Source organism: Apostichopus japonicus, chromosome 16, assembly GCF_037975245.1.
Source record: "Apostichopus japonicus isolate 1M-3 chromosome 16, ASM3797524v1, whole genome shotgun sequence".
In the NCBI taxonomy this organism is placed as follows: Eukaryota; Metazoa; Echinodermata; class Holothuroidea; order Aspidochirotida; family Stichopodidae; genus Apostichopus; species Apostichopus japonicus.
The window spans coordinates 11,858,278-11,878,936 of record NC_092576.1 but is presented as its reverse complement, the minus strand read 5'-3'; the positions used below and the strand labels follow the sequence as shown (position 1 = coordinate 11,878,936).

The window sequence follows — 20,659 nt, the reverse complement described above, 5'->3', positions numbered from 1 at the left end:
GAGACTGCCTTTATTGCTATTAGGGCAGCCCTGCTCCCTCCTCATAACCCCATCCCCCCCATCCCCAACCTTAACGACAAAAAAATAAAAATGAATTTTCCAAAAAGAATATTTTAGCACTTGGTAAAAATATGAGAATTTTCTAAATATATATTTTTGTTTGTTTTTGGTATAAATTAAAGTAACAGATTGGTTGACTGTTCTAATTTTTTTTTTGAAATATTCCATGATATTTTTGGTCACCAAAACCAGCAAGTGGCCTTTAACGGAAAAACAATAAACGAATAAAATATACGACAAAATTGAAAGAATTCAACAGAAATAATAATCAGAGGAATGGTACCTTCAACAAAAATATAAATATATATTGTCAAATTGAAAATTCAATATTTCCTCGCATACCAAAAAATAAAATAAAAAAGTTGAAAAAATGATAAAGCAGCAGTTGCCATGGTAATTCAATTAGTCTTAGAAAAGGAGAAAAAAAATTATTGAAAAAAGACGGAATGTTCACAACGTTAATATGCTTTAACTGGTTAGTAGATATATATGTGAAGAGACATAACTTACTCCGCGGTCTGTCCGCAGGCAACCAGATACCAGAGGCAGGAGAACCAATGAGAGAAGAAAGATATGTAGATGAAAAACTTAAACATCCTAATGGTACCGATATTGACCGTCAGGTCGCCTTCCAATTTCTTGATGTAGTTTGGTACCTGAGTAAAAAAAAATATATATATATATATATATTTATATATATATTTATATATATTTTATATATATATATATATATATATATATATATATATATATATATATATATATATATTTATATATATATATATATATATATATATATATATAAATATAAATATATATATATATATATATTTATATATATATTTATATATATTTTATATATATATATATATATATATATATATATATTTATATACATATATATATTTATATATATTTTATATATATATATATATATTTATTTATATATATATTTATATATATATATATATATATATATATATATATATATATATATATATATATATATATATATATATATATATATATATATATATATATATATATATAAAAGATATGTAGATGAAAAATCTAGAAAAGGAAAAGAAAATTTCTGGGAACAAAACCTAAAGGCTTGGTGAATAGAACACCCATTGTACACTGTAGGAGAGATGTGTAGGCTTAGTGAATAGAACACAGATATGTACACTGTCTGTAGAAGAGATGTGTAGGATCGGTGAGACCTAGATAGTAGTTCCATCATTATGGGAACTGTCTCTTCACTTTTCAGTGATATGGGGGGGGATGGGGGTGGGGTTGGGGGGAGGCATGTCCAGCAAAGTGCTGATATATCTAAAGACCAAATCATACCCTCCAGAATTTAATCAGTCTGTTCAAGGAGAACAGATAGAGCATCTGCACTCGGGCTTCACTTTTGGCCGGGAACAGCAAGCAGAACAGGTCCAACGGGATGATGGCCAGGACGTCGAAGACAAAACCCCAGCTCTTGACGTAGTGCTCTCGTATACTGTCAAAGTCTTTGTTTGTGCCTGTGAAATGGGAAAGATGGCGAATGAATCAGTGAATGAATCAGCGAATGAATGTATGAATATATGAATGAATCAGTGAATGAATGAATGAATAAATGAATGAATCAGTGAATGAATGTATGAATGAATGAATGAATCAGTGAATGAATGTATGAATGAATGAATCAGTGAATGTATGTATGAATGAACGAATGAGTAAATGTGTGAATCAGTGAATGTATTGTATGAATGAACGAATGAATGAATGTATGAATGAACGAATGAATAAATGTGTGAATGAATCATTGCATGAATGTATGAATGAACGAATAAATGTATGAATCAGTGAATCAATGAATTAATCAATGAATGAATAAATAAATAAACGAATCAGAGAATGAATCAGTGAATGAATGTATGAATGAATGAATGTATCAGTGAATGAACGAATGAATAAATGTGTGAATGAATCAGTGAATGAATGTATGAATGAACAAATAAATGTATGAATCAGTAAACGAATGTATTAATAAATCAATGAATATATCAATGAATGAATAAATGAACGAATCAGTGAATGAATGTATGAATAAATAAACAAATGAATGAATGTATTAGTGAAAGAATAAAGAAATGAACCAATCAAGACAAGAATCAATATCGTTTATTCAGTTACCTCCTCCCGGTCTGTGCATATATATACCTTTTATAACAAAATAATTACGCTCTCCTAGAAACGAATCATCTCGACGAGACAAGATTCAGAAATGCCTCGCTACACCCTTGGCAGACTGGGCAAATTTTTGTTTCTTAATAATTCTAGTCAATTGCCAAGAAAGCTCTTTAGCATTCATGATAACGTCAATTTTTAATGGCTGGCTATAAGCAAAAGAAAAAAAGAGTGGAGAGTTCCCTCATTTTCGTAGGTTGGAAAGCAATCAGCGATGCACGTTACTCCTAGCCATGTCATCATCTTGACAGGATGCATTGACTTTTGATATTATATGTGACATTAATGGGACTTCTATCGACCAATTATAGCAACTGCAATGTTAATACTTATTCCATAAAGGAAAAACCAAGGGGGGGGGGTGGTGGGGACCTAGAATAGGAATAGGAAAACCAAATGAAAATAGTAACAACATCAAGTGAACTGTGTATTTGTACTTTAGTATGTATGAGTATGTCTTCGACTCAGTTGCAAGTTAAAAGAGAAATTTTGAAATAGAACAGAATTTAGGGGAAATATACATACAGTATATATGCTTCCATAAAGTTGTTACAGTAGTTGCTGCATTTTTGCAAAAATTGTTAATCAAGGGGGGGGTTGAATTAATATTAATGTACCTTGAACAAGACTGTAAACCTTGAGCAAGACTGTAAACCTTGAGCAAGACTGTAAACCTTGAACAAGACTGTAAACCTTGAGCAAGACTGTAAACCTTGAACAAGACTGTAAACCTTCAACTTTATGGGAGGGTTCTACTTTGTTGAACCCTGGGGCCAATCTTGGAACACTTTCACAATTATGAATGCTGTATATATATATATATATATTTAACATCATTATATGTGTATATTGTTGTGGAATATAAAATGAAACTGAAAATGAAAATAGCATTTAATACAGGAATTTTTCTTAGATCCAGTAAATTTTTGCCAATTCTCCTTTCTATTTGATTTCATCGTTAATTTCTATTGTTTAAGTTTTTGAAGTTTCTTTTATTTGTAAAGCACTTACAGCTTAGTTTCTAGAATAAGCGCTATAATTTGACAGCAAAACTACTGCGGCCATGATACCGTACCGTTCGGGGTGACCACCGCCGTCCGAAGGTGGAAAATTATGTCAAAGAGCAGGATGAAGTCCATTATGTACATCACTGTCAATACCAGTAGGTTCTGATTGGGATCCACGTCACCACCAGCTGAAGTAAAAACAATTAAAAGACGACAATCAAAAGACAATAGAAATATAAAGACAATTAACCTTCAATCAATCAAATCAACGGTTCATATATTAGGCAACCTTCCAAACCCTGACCCTGGACTTCATGTTAAAAACAAGATGATGCAATCTAGATCTCCATGATCAGCAAGTTCCGAAAGCTGTACAAAAAATTTCTTCCAACGTCTTTAACAAAATTTTGGCGAACCCACTTGCCCGTAAATATACCAAGAATAAACGAGTCAGCCACTTTTTTTATTTGTTTTTGTAAATTTTTTGGGGGGAAATTTTTTGTTTGGAATTTTATATTTGGATTTTTTTTGGGGGGTATCCACCCCCAATTTGCTCTATTCCAAGCTTTATTTATCCAGTTTCATGAATCAGATCAATCATCATATGCCACAAAGCAATGCAAGGACGAGAGGTAAGGAGCTCTGATCAAAATTTATGAGTAGCTAGTACACAACATGGTTAAATTAACATAAAACCCACTGCCGATACCATTCCTTTGCTATTATAACACAGTTCTAACTTATGAATCAATAAAGATTTTTTTTTTTTCTTCCCTCTGTTTGAAAATTAAATTTATATGTCTCTTTTTTGTTGATTTCTTCTCCACATTGAAGCCTTTGGGACAGGTTCTCATTTTACGATTCATTCTCACAATGATAACATCATCTCGGTTTTCTCATTTTAGACGGAAGAAAGAAATACAAAAACAGGAGAGAAAAGGGAGAAGAATTTTTTTTTGTGGTCATTCTTTAAATTTATGCTGAAAAATGAACTTGACCTTACGTTCTAAATCGTCCCTTTGTGGGAAGAAATCAGATAAGGCAAAGTCCCCAAACACTGCCAACATAAAATTCGCCGTTTTTAATATGTACTCTTAAAAAACTGAGCGTTCTTGAGCGCCTACAGTACTTCAAGAGACTGACTGTAATTATTTGTTTATTCCATTTGCATTAATATTATTCGATGCGAAGATATACTTTGGGGAGAAGCAACAAGCAACCATACACACACATCCCTATATATATATATATATATATACATATACATATATATATATACATATATATATACTACTATGCACCAGTCAGTCTATGGTCGTCTTAAAACACAGTGTCGAACACCCAAATAATTTTTTGCCATGGACGGCAAAATTTTGAGCCTGTCTTTGGAAGTAATAACTTCCATTTAAAGATGGGTCTTAGAATTCCAACAAATACTAGGCCAAAGAAAACAATAACAAAAACAAGAAAATAAACAACAACAACAACGAGAGTCTAAATGGCATGCAGTGATGTCTGTGGGATATAAACCGTGGCTATTTTTAAGTGCAGTGTTTCTTTAAAGACCTTTTCCACTACTTGAACCCCCTTAGCAGTTGGAATTTTTTCTTTTAAAAATATGGATGAATGTACTCTTTCCAGAATTTTGTTTCTAATGCCTTGATAGCTTTCGCACCCCCTTCAGCTGTTAAAAAAAAAGAGCTACATGGATATACTTATTCTTTTGGGAGAGATTTTGTTTGTTTTTAGGCTACTGTACAGCTTCTCATCCCATAGCAGAACAGAGAGAAGCGCTGGATGATATTTACTCTTGAAGAGAAATATGTATTTTATGCCTAAATACAATAATCATAATAATAATCAGAATAATAAATACAGTAGTTAGCTTTGCACCTTTCCTTTAATAACAGTTGATAAAGAAGCTACGGATGAATTTTTTCAAGAAATCTTAATATCAATATGTCTCCTAAAAGTCCAGCCACGACGTCTCCCACCCCACCCCACCCCAGGGAGAACTGACACTCCAGGTCAACAAACGCTGGTATTGTGGAACAGTAGCACCGTTAAAATTAAGGAAACTTCCTGTTATCTTCACGTTAGCCACAACAGTACCAGGCTCTAGATACGGTGCAGCTGTGCGACGAGAGATCATGCCAGATAACTCACGCAACGCTTTATCTCTCTCCCTCTCTCTACGTTGATAGAGGCGCGAGAGTAGATTGCTTCTCGTATTCCCCGGGGTAAATTGCCGAGTGGAGATATCGTTTCTTGTCATGAGCCACTGAGAGCATTCCCTAGCTGTTTCGACACGGTCGAACGGCGAGGGATGGCTAAATATATCAGATGCAGCATCTGGTCGCCATTTCGGTTTAAGGGTTCAAGGTTATACTTGAAGCTCAGCCGGAGAACTATGGGAGTATTGAAACAAAGCTGGCACTACATAGGAATAGCCTAAACACAAACAAAACAGTTAGCTGTGATATATTTAGACTGGTTCAAACTGACTTTGAAAACCCCAACACATGCACATACTGTTGAGTATTTTCTAGTCTCCGACTTTTGTCATGCACGAACGCAAGGTTTTTGTTTTGTTTTTTTCGGACCAAAAAAAAAAAAAAAAAAAAAATTGAAAACCATAGACCGGATTCCAGTCTACAGATCTCGGCCGATTTTACGAAAAAAAAAGATAATTTGCAGATTAATATAGAGAAATAGAGAGACAGATCCTGCAAAACAAATTTGAGAAGATTAAACTTGTAAACTTGTACTGTACCTTTGCCAAAGAAGCTGGCTACGTACGGATAGCCGGTGGCGATCGCCAGGGTGACTAAGAGCACAAAGATCTCCCACCACTTGGCCAAGGATGAATCCGGCTGGATAACCGTGTCCATCACCAAGGTCCGAATGTCGTGCCAGCAGATGGTCATGTAACGGCCGATTCTCTGTGGGGGAGGGTACGTTAAAAAACACGGATCAGTATTTTGTCGACAGAGTCTAGGAAAGCGCTCTTTTCTTCCAGAACACATGAGCACGTCTGTCCCAGCTGCTAATGTAACGAAAAAATCACCCAAAAAATTCCCAATGACCACACCATCCCATCTCTGCCCATGCACCCCCCCCCCAACCCCAGGTCATGCTAAGCAATAATAATAATAATTATTGCTGATAATAATGCTGATATTAAAACAAACTGGGACCCTGAATCCTGTTTCTTTCTGATATCCTTTTTCCAGATACTGTAGGCAAAACAGCTTTAACAGCATATGAACAATTTATCTGGAAATTTTGTTTCACATTTTTTTTTTTTTTTCATCACCCAAGTTGGGCTAATAAATTCAACAGGCAAACCTGGTACATGAATGAATAAGTGATAAGAATTAATATTAAAAATTGATCAATAATACACTGTATTAAAAATTAACACACCAATAACATAATTATGTATATACAGTATATATAAGACAGACCTGTAAGACAGGTGCAAATGAAAACAAAGACATTGAAACAAACATTCAAACCATAGGACGTTGAAATTACAACTTGCACTGTAATAAATTACTTCACAAATGCAGCACAAAAAGACCCCAAAACAACATCAAACACATTTACATGCATACACACATGTATGTACATACCAATCTTTAACCTTTGATTGTAAAGTCATTTCTGCAGATAATTATGGTTTACAGTACAAAACAATTTCACAAATTTCATTTATATTTTACATTTTGTGGAGGAGCATCAACCCTGTTTCATAATTTAGAGCGGGGCAAAAAAAAATTGCAGTGCGGGAATTGCTATATATCACAATGAAGAATACACCTTGAAAATCATTACAGTACAATTTTCATCTTCAGATAATATTTACAATTGTCGTATGCGAAGAAAAGCGATGCTATTCTGATCTCAGACTCTTCTAAATCGAGAGAAAGGAATTACGAACATTCCCTTTGTGCAAAAAATGTAACATGTTGCAAGGATTAATTCATCCTTCCTCATATATTTCCAGCATGTTCACCACTGGTGGTATACTTTAAGTCTCTTAAATTGAAAGTTACACATTTTGTATGCATTTTCAATATAACATACTGCACAACAGGACACAGTCCTAGAGTCTCACAATTTCTAGTCACTAGCTATAGGAAATTGCAAGACAGTGCTTTAATTAATCAAATATCTACTGGCTATATAAAATCAACTTCTATCCATCATAATAAATAATAATAATAAATAATAATCAGCAGTTATTTTTTACTACAACGCTTAAGCAACCACAAATGTGGGAGAAGCTTGCAAGGGTTTATGGATTACAACTTACATGTCGGGTGGCTTCCAATTCAACATTTTAACTCAAATTTGGAATGTTTTCAATTCAGAAATTCATTTCAAATGGGAAAACTGTAGATTGCCTCTTGGGAATGAAAAACCCACCTTACTATGACCCGGCCGGGACTCGGACCCAGAACCTGCCGATTGATAAGCCTTATTGCTTCAAATGCCAACGCCTTTATCCACTCTACTGTACTGTGCAATTGCATGATGAACGGACGCCTTCGTGCAATGCTGTCGATCTATGGGTTTTATAAGGTTACACATACTAAGTGAGCTGTATATAATTCAATGATGGAATCTCGCTGTGACCTTGCAAATAGGAGGGGGGGGGGAGGGGGTACACTGTACATACATGAACTAAGTAAGCAGTGTGATTCAATGACCACAAATTAACAATTTAGCAGATTACTAAACTATTTTTGGTGGACTTCCATGCTCTTCGATAAAAGGACCCATTAAGAAGATGACAAATTTAAAAAAGAAATTGAAATATTTCACTTACATAAATTGATTCTAGCAAGAAATTATTCTGCACTAGGGCTTGACTATCTATTTTGGTTCGCCTAACTTGTGACATTATTATAACGAGAAAATTCTGCCTAAATTATATATACATCCATTCTTTTCACTATACATCAAAGCCTCGACTATTAACTCCCAATCCACACGTCTGTATTCATATAGCACTATATGCTACTGCACAAAGGGTTTAATACTTTTCTATGCATCTCTTATACACGCAATATATACAGTACAGCACTGGTCTATTCTGTGCATTTCATTTCTCCTTGCCTCTGAAGAGAAAACCTCCGGTTGTAAACTTTTGGCCTCAAAGAGATGAATATTATCGAGAAAAAAATAGCTCCCACAGGGTTCGGGTCTCACGGTTTCAATACAATATTTAACGTTAAATATCACTGTAACGGCACACATATAGGCAAACACTACGGTACGGTACATGTTTAATAGGTTTTTCTATGCCTCGTGGCTCTGGAGCATAACAGAGGAATGTAGTGTAAAAAGTTCTGTAGGTTTCAACATGATGGAGATTTTATGATGACATTTAAATTCGCTATGTATCTAACAACAATCTAGGGTAATCATAGGACGTAGATATACACATGTATGTACTGTAGACTTTATGCTCCACCCACCCAAGCATATAATTAACTGCACATTTTGAAAGGGCTATGGATGGAGTTTACAGGCTACTGTAAGTGATGTCTTTGAAATCCATGAGGTAATATATATATAAACATGTATGTACAGCTATTGTCAGTTATAATAAAATAAGCAAGGGGCAAAAAAAATGGAAAAATTATTTCAATAGGGTATGGTAGACTCATTATTGGATGTGATGACTAATACTTCAGAAAAAAAAAATTGAACTTGAAGGGTTCTTCGTTTGATTGATTCATTCAAGTCATTTCATCTACTGTTGCAGTCAATATAAATGTTACTGCAATATTATTTTGTTTTTAATTTATTATTTTATTAAAAATGTTCAACAAACTAGTTAAACATGCTCTCTGAAGGAATTATTGTGGAAAAGAAAAAACAATGTACAATGTGAAATTTACAGTATTGTTCAACGTTATTTATAATTTTAACTTTATAGCCTTAATAGCTCAGATAGGGTACTATATAAGAGGTCAACAAGCTAACAAGATCTTCTCCATTTCAAGCGGACTGGAAGAAGCTAATTTATTAAAAATGAAACCTGTAACTACTGTATATTTAATACGAAGAGTGGTATATAAATGTATCGTGTGTTAATTGCTGATCACTGTTGGGTCACATGGAGGGACTACATTTAGTAGCTGAAAGGACATTGAATGAATTGTTTATCTACATGGTTGATTAGATATGAGCGATAGTTTTGAATCAAATTATTATAGTTTTGGAATTTATTACTATAGATACATTCACCAGGAAAAGGGGACCAAAAAAATTGATTTTGCAATGAGGCTAAACATTTCTCTCTCATTTCCTTTTCATAAATTTCCATTTTTTGGCTCTGGACAACTTAACCTTATAGTGGTGTTTTTTTCCTTTTGTATTTGATAACCTGTCAGTATCACAGCCATACACAATGTACACAAATAAAGCATGGTGTTGTAGTACACATCGGTGTACAGGTTTGCTTACAACAAAGGCAAATATGAACATTATTTACCTCATTATTCATGCCATGACGTTCATAGAATTTAAATATTCACATAATGGGCGGGGTTTATTGCCAACCAGGTAACGGAAAATATCTACGAGAAGAACGTTAAAAGTTGCCACTTTTTTTTACTTTTCATTCTTCCGTTTGAAGTTCGATTGGAAAGGATAAGCTAGTCATGTGTGTCGTTATGGCATCGTGGGGTCGATGAGGTTGAGAAAATCATAGAAAAGGAGGCAAAAAGATGCTTTAAAAGGAGTGTTTGCAATATCGAATAATCTTCTAAAAGTTAGAACGTATTACCGAAGGCATCTTTAATATGAATTTATCATCTGGACCTATTTGTTTATCCTACTTTCTTTGGCTTAAATATAGTTCCTCCACTTTGGGAACAATCTTAAAATACGCCGAGAAGATGATCGGAAATGATATCATTCAAGTAACCGTGATTCCAACTTTGCGACGATGCCGACGACCATGCATCGCGCGGTTCAGATAATAATCAGTTTCGCGAATCCTACAGGATTTGAGGACGTGAGCCCGCGACCTGTCGTCAGCCTCCTTTCACTACTACTAGATAGAGATCTCACTCACTCTTTGCTTTAAATAAACCCATCTGAAGTTAAAGAAGGGTTGTTTGCGAGCTTTGGTTGCTGGTTGGAGATAATGCAGTTCATACAATTTATAACCTTGCCTTTTTTTTTTTTTAACCTTTTTATTCAAAATTAGCTTTGAGCACAATATATTGGAAAGCGTACGGTTAGGGTGTCTGCATATAAAGCGGGAGGCCCTGGTTCGAATCACGGTGGAGGCTGTGAGCTTTTTCACTGTTCTGGATTTTCCAAGTCACTACAATTTCAATTATATACATATATTCATCTGCATTTGTCGTTTACCTCCATTTCGTTAACAAAGTATATCTCTTTCGGGATCCGGCTTTATGAACTATAAATGATTTCTAGTTAGTTAGCACCATGTTTGATCTCTAAGAGTAAGGCAAATATGTCACCAGAACAGAACTAGTATTGTTCGATACAGGTGACAAACACCTACAGTGGAATTACGACCTTCCTTACCGGTTTCGAACCTCTGGACATACAATCAGCGTCCATAGCTATATATATATATATATACATATATATCTAAATATATATATATATAGATATATATGTATATATATATATACATACGTAAATGGTAACATACATAGTCTGTGTTAATTAACACAAAGAAAGACAAACACACAGCAAGGATTACAACGGTACTGTACGTGTATAATATCATCCTCAGTACACGTTACAGTTAGATCTGTAAACATGGAAATGTCATGCACGCATGGTTTACACTGACGACGCAAGCACATTTAAATATGACATGGAGGAGGAAAGAAGGTCAAAATAAAAATCATTGGGTCCGGACCCCCTACCCCTCCATCCCTAAAGCGCTGGTTTCTTTGATTTTTCATGCACTAGGGACATTCTAGCTTGCAAGAGTTAATTGATGTCAAGTCTTGTAGGGAGAACATACTGTACAACTACATTTATTCAAATTTGTTTGAACTTTTGTTTTGACTTCTTCTTCTTCGTTTTTCTGTTCGATTTCATTTTTGTAATATAAAATGTCTCAATCACACAGTAAAACTATAGCAAAAGATAATAAACATCAACACCTCAATTTTGATCAATCATTTCTTGAGTTTTCAAGGTTAAGAAAAACACTTCCTTTTAATCCCCCCATTTTTGGGGAGAGACCAATGCAGGACATTTCTATATTAACCTACTCATCAAATATTAATACATGGATAAAACGAAAAAAGCAGATGGAGAACAGTTATGAAATCAAGCAATATTTTCTTCAACATACATCACAGCAATGGAACATGATGTACTGTGTGCGCACAGCAGGAGAGGACCAATTAAAACAGTACTGTTTTAGATTATAGCAGAGTTATGTTTTTTCTGAAAGGAATACCATTTCTGCCGGAACTTGAGATAAAAGGATGACAATATATACCCAAATTATTGTATTTATAGTATAGGCAGCTTTAATAACCACTGATTGCATGAGGTAAGATTGTACTTCTATAAAAAAAAAATTTTTTGAGATTTGAAAGACCCTTTAAACTTGACGCATGGCCCACGTACCATCAAAGAAAGTGGCTGGACTACCTAACCTAGCAAAAAAAGAGACCATTTCAGTCAGCTTCTGGGAGAGGAATTGGCAAGAAATCGATGGGAATCTAAAACGTAAGACTCGTTACGGCCTCGAATTACATCTTTACATTCCGTTAGCAAGTTCTCAAGGACAAACTGGGTGTTGGATGTCATCTACGAGTGCCCTGTTGTTTTAATATGTATGAATTTTAGCTGAAAACAAACATGCTCTTGTGGAATTATTAGATATCTAAACGAGAAAGGCTCAACATTGACGACAGACCTGTGCGGACCTAGGAGGCAGCAACAGCATCCACAATCGACTTTGAATGGACTTATTCTGAACATTTTTGTAATATCATATTTTTAATTATAAGTTGAACATATTTTGGTAGGAATAACGCGAAAACTGTTAAACAACTATGCTGCATTTAGAGAAAGGCTGGATCTCGAGTGAGATACAATAATTAAATTAGGTAAGTGATTGGAAGTAAAACAGCCAATGTTTGGTTTTTGCAGAGATTTCGAGCAAAACTAGCTCATCTTCAGTGCATGATCACCGGAAGTGACAAGGAGTAGCAGGAATTGAAACTATTTTATAGAGAAGAGCAATATATATATATATATATATACATACACACATATATATATATATATATATATATATATATATATATAATTATGTATTTATCAACCAGAGGACATTCCACTACATACAGTATTGTCCTGTTCTCTGCTTGTTTTGTCAGACTACAACGTACAAAAAAAAAAAAAAACACAAGATTAAATTTTTTTTTCTCCAAAAGTCGTCCTTTTCCAAGCATTTGCTTACAAGTATAGATGAGGATGGAAATGAGAGGAAGGAAATAAAGGTGCATGTGAGGGTATGGAGAGGTGACAGAGGAAGACAAGAGGAGGTAGACTTGAGTGAGGGAGGTTAATGCGGGAAGCCGATGAGTTAAAGAAACACCTTACCGATGGATGCCTTCGGGCCGGACCGTGCTAAGGAGATGGCAAAAATGAATGGAAGTGTAAAAAAAACAAGAGAATATTAAAATTAAATCTACCATACTCGATATACTACCACTATACCAGAGATAGAAAAAAAAACCAGATGAGGTGATGAAGAATGCATACAGATTTGTCTACAGAGTAAATTATGCTCATATTATTAATGACTAGACGATTTTCAAGAATTTTTTCTACGAATCAAGCTATTATCTCAACGAGCTCAACCCAGATATTTTTCCATAAAAAAGAAATTATAAAAAAAAAATGTTAATATTTAATATTCAACAGCATTTTTTTATTAATTGTGTTTTGTCATAAAAACAGTAAGCGTAGTTTATATTTCAGGCGTGAAGACAGAAAACAATATGCCTTTCGTTAATGAAATTTGGATTATCCACATAAATACCAACATTTAATAAGCAATAAATTGCTTATTTTTTTGTGATAGTACAAAGTCACATTGTCAAATTTCAGTTCTGTTGAAATATTCAACGTGCAGACTCGATCGGAACTCGGCAGTCACTATACTGCATGTCTTTAACTCTTCAGTGTCTGGAATGAGCTCATTATTAGTTATAATGTTAGCAAACCTAGATGGAAGGTCATTTTCTAAGGTAGTTAATTTTTATGACATGCAAATATTCTAATAGAAAGGAGACTAAATACTAAATATAAAGGAAAGTAACCAACAGAAAATCTACCCCAACCTACCCCCCCCCCAACCCAACCCCCACCAAAATAAAAAAATGAAAAATAAAACAGCTCAAAGCTTTTTGACATGGGTAATGGAATTGCAACCCTCATATGTCCCCTAGACACATAAATTGATACAGGAAACTTCAAAGCAGGAAGTTATACTGCAGGTCCAAGGTTGACATTGAGGGATTCACCAATCATTGAAGACATCCACTGTCCCCTTCACTCCCCCTCCCCCTCCCCCATCCAAAACTAGTAAGATTAATGAACTCTGCTTGAAGGACAGGCAACCATTCCATATAAGTTAAAACCTTAGTCAGACTGTAATACAATTACATTCAGCCTAGGTTATCGACAAACAGTTTAAAAACCGGTAACTCTCCTTCACATGGAAAATGCAGTTCGAAGGGGAAACAATATTCTATTCCTGTAAAAAGACCTGGAGAATTCTTTACAAGCAGGGTGGAATAGCATTTAGGGGGAAAAGAACATTAGAGCCATTTTGCCTTTGATATAGTCAGGCTATGAATAATGTCTATAAATTTTTAAACCTCTAATTGAGTGTTTGACATTAACTCGGTCTTCGCCACGGTCATCTTTCAGACTCGATACAAACAGCTTCAATTTCAAAACAACTTAATTAACAATTAGTTGCCCATGATGGCTGAAAACTATACAGTATATGTGCATTATCATATTTCTTCAAGTATAAGTGCTGAGGTTCTGAAAAAGATTTGAATTTGATACCACAATTTTGGGCGCAACATCAGGAACTTGTTGTGGCAATAGTAAGCTTGTTGTGAGGAATGTAATGTAATAGTGTATTCCATGGAGTTTAAAAACAATATTAAAAAATGTCAGAAAATAAATATATATATTGTCAACTTAAAAAAAATTAATAGTAATATTGCAAATTCAGCTTAAACATTGAAAAAATGTATGCATACATAATGCACTCACAGGAAATGATTAATTTGGAAAAAGGACTTGTATTATTACATACCAATGTTCAGATTACATGCAAGTGCTATTATTTTTTAAATATCCATGCCTACCTTTTCAAAATTGTAGCCCACTTGCTAAAAGATGCTGGTGCATTACAAAAAAAAGAGTATACTTGCCAAGTGAAATTCTCATTGGCATTTTGCCTTGAATTTATACAAATTAAGCAAACATGCTTAACTACTGAATTTTTCAATAAGTTTAAATTATTGCTACAGTTGGAAAGATATCTTCATAAGTGCTAAAATCGCTAGCCCATTTCTTACAATAACTTTTATGCAACATTCTCTAGTTATTCTTCTCTTTTTGATGTTTAGGTTTTTAGGGGTCACTATTTATCTATCCCAATTGCAGTTATAGTTTTATTATCTGCTACGTGGGAATGTTTTATCATATGTTGCAAAATTTGTATTTATTTAATATACTTTGTTTATCGGTGACTTTAATTTTCACAATTATGGTCGTTATTTAAGAAATATTGTTTATTTACGATATTGGTAAAACAATATTGTACATTTCATTCAAAGTTTGAATAAAAGAAAAACAACTTTTGACTGTGCCATGAAAGTTTATAGCAAATTATTTTAACCTCAAGTCGATATTCATGTTTGAGTATATACATGTTAATTGCATGCCAGTGCCATTTCAAGGTTCAAAAACAGGGTTAGGGATAGCAGTGGGTATAATATGAGTCTGCTCTCACTCGATCCACAGACTGTAAGCTCATTAAAATATATTTAAAAAAATAAAAATATCCAATCTTCATATCTAAATTATGTCTATAACTGCAAGTACACTAAAAGCAATATCACACCTCCGTTCACCGTAACATGTATAAACACACCGACGTACTGTACCGCTGGCTGAGTGGCTTACTTTAGAAAGTCAAAATTCAACCCAATGTATACAGTAGTTTGCCAGATAGCTTTCGATAAATATGAAGCTATTAATAATTTTATAAATAATAAATATGCATATGAATATATGAATATAGAGTAATTAGCTTTCGGATTAATTCATCGTTTCTCACGTTGTTATTAGACGTTTCTCTTTTCTCTATCTCTTAATTTTGTCATCACCTGTAAACTACATTGAGCAACTTTTGCTGGATTCTGCACTTTGAGACTAACTATTCTTATCATTATCATTATTATTCTTATTATTATTGTTAATAAATGCTACAGTAATACCTGCTCCTAAATAAATTCCTCTACAAGTTAATTCCAATATGTGCAATTTACTTTCTTCTCTCCATCCCTTGTCCACTCATCCCCTTACATCTATCTCTTTGTGTTCACCGTGCTCATTAACCTGTCTGTATTCTGTGTGTGTTTTTGTCCCTTCTGTTACTGTTACTTGTCATTTAGCCTCTGAAGAAGATCCTGCTAGGATCGAAACCTCAGGCCAACTTACTTTTACACATTCTCTTACAAAGGGGTTCTAGTTCGATAAGCAGTTTGCTAACAGTTTTATTTTATGTTTATTTCAATTTAATTGTACACAGACTGCTGATAAGAGAGGTTTGAATTCAAGGATAGGTAGTACTTTAATCTCTAATGCATAATAAGTACCCTCATAATTTAAGGCAGAGCATACGATGTGACGCCAGATAGCTGTGACATGGCTGGGACATCGGTCGGTCAAGCCTGCCTTTGCTATCACTTCCCTGTCACTATAGTATACATCCACATACTATACATTGCTCCAAATGAGCCGGTAATGCAGACTTGTCATTTAATATCAATTCAATCATAATATATCTGGGGTTTTTTTTTTGCGTTTTCTTTTAAATCCTTTTAATAAAGAAAAGTCACTCTTCTAAATATAGAATCAGGACTAAACTTGCAAAAAACTAATTTGTTTTATTCTTAGAGATTTCTTTGGCAGAAAATGCATTTTTAAAAAAAAGAAGTTTTTTGGTTTTTTTTTTCACCTTTGGCAATGGAATTATCAAATTAATATGAGCAAGTCAAAAACAACCTTACTCATTTCTCAAGATTTTTTGTAACCCAAACCAATTTTTCAACTAAGTACAGAAGGCATTCTATACAACCACATGATATTATTTCCGGAAAAATGGACAAATTTAAAAAAAAAAAAAAATTGTTTAAACCTTTCTCACTTGAAATGCGACTTGCTTAATAGGCTAGTTATTAAACTACATTTGACCATTATTGGGATACTTGGAGCAAATATCATCAAACTAGCATCACAAACAGAAACAAGTTAAAACAACAGCTCTTTAAACAACAACTTGGAAATTACTAGAGCACAGACCCAGCACAACACAGAGATGAAGGATGGGGTCAAGATCACAGAAGGCTAATTTGGAGTATTAAAATTGCATGAAATGGTAATAAGATGTCCCACAGCTAATTTCACAAATAAGACCAACATAACTAAATTTTTTTTTTCAAATTCTCCATTATTGCTAATAGCTAAAAAAAAAATTATAAAAAAATATTTTAAAAAAATCTTCAAAAAAAAAATAAATAAAAATGAAAGCTCTTTAAATATCAGACAATAAATAAACCCTTGATGTTAGTGAGGGGTAAGTTTTTATGAAGAAAACGAGTGCAAACTTGATCCGGACGGGAAATATATCACAAAGCCACAGCAAACCAAAACATCCATAGGAAGCAATGCCATTAATACCTACAGATACGAAAATTCAAACCAGAATTTTCAAGCCATTTGGACCCGACCCCCCGGTTTTCGTTAATACCCATTTTACAGCTAGCGACCCGGTTTGCGGACTGTCTTTCTCCGTCATCATTGGTCGATCAAACTGTAAGATTTTATCGCATGACAACAAATATACATATTAATAGGGATGGTTACAAGCTCTCTCTCTCTCTCAAAGAAGTCACACTCGATAACCTCGTCCACTCGACGCTTTGTCTATTAATTAGCTGTACAACCCTCGGGTATAACAACTTTTTCTCTATCGTTCAAGACACTGCAACCAGATGGTAAAAAAATAAAATAAAATAAACATCAGCTACTTCTATGTACATGCATTTTGGTTAGTGTTTTATCAATGAAAAGATGGAATGAAAGAGAATAATAAAAAATAAAAAATACCATATCTGAGATTCAAATTTTTTGGTTACATGATTCTGGAACATGCAAAGATGATGAAAGGGTGGATATCAATTGGAGAGAAGATCAAATAGAATTCCAAATGCCAAACCAAGATGCAGGTTCATCCCCAAAAAAACTATATCGATCTATCTTCGAATAATTAGAAAACTGACCGAAGCATTAGGCTGCTCGACCGAAACATCGGGTTGCTTGACGTGGCGGAAACAAGAGGGAAAAAAAAAATGGAGACAGAGAACAGAAATAAAAACAAAAACAAAATTAAGCAGGAGAAATCAAGAAGTTGTTAAACTTTCGGACGGACAAACATCACATGATAGCAAGTGGGAATTCCGATCATGTTATGCTGTGAGCATCAAAACAAAACAGGTTAATTTAGCCAAAAAATTAATTAAAAAGAATTGACACTGCACAGTAGACAAGCAAAACCCATATCTTTCTTTTATCTTTTTTTTGGAACGGGACAGGGTTGAGTGGTGAGGGGTTGAGTGGGTGGGGGGGGGATAAAAACAAGCCATTTAAATATGCATAATATCCTGATAGTCGATGATGCAATAAGACAAAATTTTGCAGTTGTCAAAAAGATTTGGTGCATACATATATCTTTCAAAACTTACTGATCTCTTATTTTACATTGAATATTTTACAGCTATGTATGGAACCAATTTCCAAAATGGAAATAAAAAAATACTTCAAAAAATCTTAATTGCAAACCACAAAATTGATAGATTGATAGAACTAACGAACAAATAGATTACCAAAATATTTTACGTTCATCAGTTTTAGTAAACGGATTAGGAATTCAGCTTGTGAGAGGGAACAGAAAGGTGTTCTGCAAGCTTTACTTTTATGAAGATAATTAAGCAAATTATTATCAGGAAAAATGCTATCAACACTAAAAAAAGTGTTTTGCCAAGCCTAGAACCTGCAAAAGGTGAGTTGTTAGTATAATTAAAAAGACTGGATCAGTCTTGCTTGATTCACAGAGCTGTCACAGCACAGCACGAATTCAACTGATAGTGAAACAAGAAATTTCACCGGGGAATAATTTATCTTAAATTATGCTAAGTTGGATGTTGGGAAATCAGACAAAAATGTACAATTTCACAAGAAGAAGAAGAAAAAAAAAAGGTAAATTGGAATTCATTTAAAACCCAGCCTACATGGGTTTAGTCCTTATCTTATTAGAAGAATCAACTAATATTCAATGAAGCAATTTTTTGGGGTGGGGGGGGGTGGGGAATGGGGATGGGGGAAGATACAAAAATAGACATCAGAAATACAATTCGTCCATGTTGGTGAGCACTGGATTGTACCACATGATAGAGCAAAGGACTAAACCGTCCTTAGCTGAGCACCAATTTTCAGTTCCATTGAAGCAAAATTTCAAAAAAATGCCCAATTGTTGCCTTTCTATTAACTTCGCCTTAAAATTTTCCTTAATTTTCACGCCAGTTTCTCGTCTTTCCTTCTGTTCGCTCGGAGAGCCCAGGACGTGACAATTACATCAAGAGGAGTTTACATTACTCGACTTTACCGTCCTATACCCTGACTTCGTCTCAGAGAGAAAGAGGTGAGTCGTGACGATATTTCAGAGTCGGTACACGGGTGACGAACAAAAATCTATCAAGTGGAGGGAGCAAGAAACCTAGAGGCGTCTAAAGTTTCACACCAAAAGGTAAATCGTGAAGACGACCCTCTCTATTCAAAATTGACTGCTCACAGGTCAGCAAAAATATTATTTATCTTTTAGATTGTTGAATTATTGAACATTATTTGCGAGACAGATAGATGCTACGCCTACCCCCCCCCCTCCCACCCCGCTGGTCTAAATGTAGCTGTCGTGGGAATAAATCGATCGAGCATGAAGAAAAGAAATCTGCGTAAAATTATGCCAAACATGATACACGATGGTTCGTCCCACTGTAGTTACCGCAATATTTCATATTCGATCTCAAAGTGAAGAGGGGGGGAGGGGGGAGAGGGGAATGTAACATCAAAAATTACCATAACGACAGATCCCCTGTGCACCGTCACCCACTCTCGTTCGGCTTCTTCTATGTCGAATGTGTCCATGGCTTTTATCTTCTGGATTGACGAGGCGCTGACGAGGGCTGGAAGAACAATGCCAGGCAATTGTATATGTATGCATAACTGATTACTGCTTTACACACACTACCGTTTGTTTATATCTGGTACCCGAGAGCAAATCTACGACACATTTCATAGTGACATGTTGGTGATCGATTATTTTTTTTCGCCAGAGATTTTACCACACTGACTGACTGAATACATGTATATATATATACATATATATATACATATATATATATATGTATATATGTATATATATATATATATATATATATATATATATATGTATATATTGCAAAATGTCAATATTAGTAATCTTATCCATAATTCCTAATTCTGGCACTAAATTATTCTTAAATTTGGTGTCTAAAATGTAGACCAGTACCATTAAATTGCATGAGAAACTTTTCAAGTGACACTTTTGTATCACAATTGTCTAGTCAATTTATTTGAAGAATATTACACAAAAGCTAAAAAAAAAAAATGTCATGTGCAGCATATCCAAAGAGTCCATTTTCTTCCCCACAGACCTCTACGCTCTTAATTACGAGCCGTTTCAAGGCGATGACTGACGTCCGGAGAGTGTGAATGTGAACTCTACCAGACAGGCATGCAGCCAGCCATGTGCACAGCGAGAGAAAATACATGAATAAGAATTGATGTTCCGTCGTCATGTTCGAGTGAAGCGAAAAAGAAAATGTAGAAGACTGCCAAAATTATCCACGGATCGAACAAATTTACTGGTAGACTGCCTACCGGGCTCTACGTCCGTGCAGGCTAACGATATCGATATATAT

At 34.4% G+C, this 20,659-nt stretch overlaps 1 protein-coding gene across 7 annotated transcripts in view; it reads right to left on the bottom strand.

Moving 5' to 3' along the window:
* The window catches only part of LOC139982378 (uncharacterized), a 115,664-nt gene that overhangs the window by 36,930 nt on the left and 58,075 nt on the right, over positions 1-20,659 (bottom strand). For 4 of the 7 annotated variants that reach the window (XM_071995140.1, XM_071995144.1, XM_071995146.1 and 1 more), the window contains 7 exons: positions 19,776-19,882; positions 17,924-17,959; positions 12,933-12,959; positions 6,079-6,247; positions 3,374-3,493; positions 1,411-1,589; positions 571-716 (listed from right to left, as the gene is read on the bottom strand). In XM_071995140.1, coding sequence (XP_071851241.1) covers positions 571-716; positions 1,411-1,589; positions 3,374-3,493; positions 6,079-6,247; positions 12,933-12,959; positions 17,924-17,959; positions 19,776-19,882 — 784 coding nt within the window. The remainder of the gene's footprint in view (positions 1-570; positions 717-1,410; positions 1,590-3,373; positions 3,494-6,078; positions 6,248-12,932; positions 12,960-17,923; positions 17,960-19,775; positions 19,883-20,659) is intronic. The other 3 variants (XM_071995141.1, XM_071995142.1, XM_071995143.1) reach the window with 3 other exon arrangements.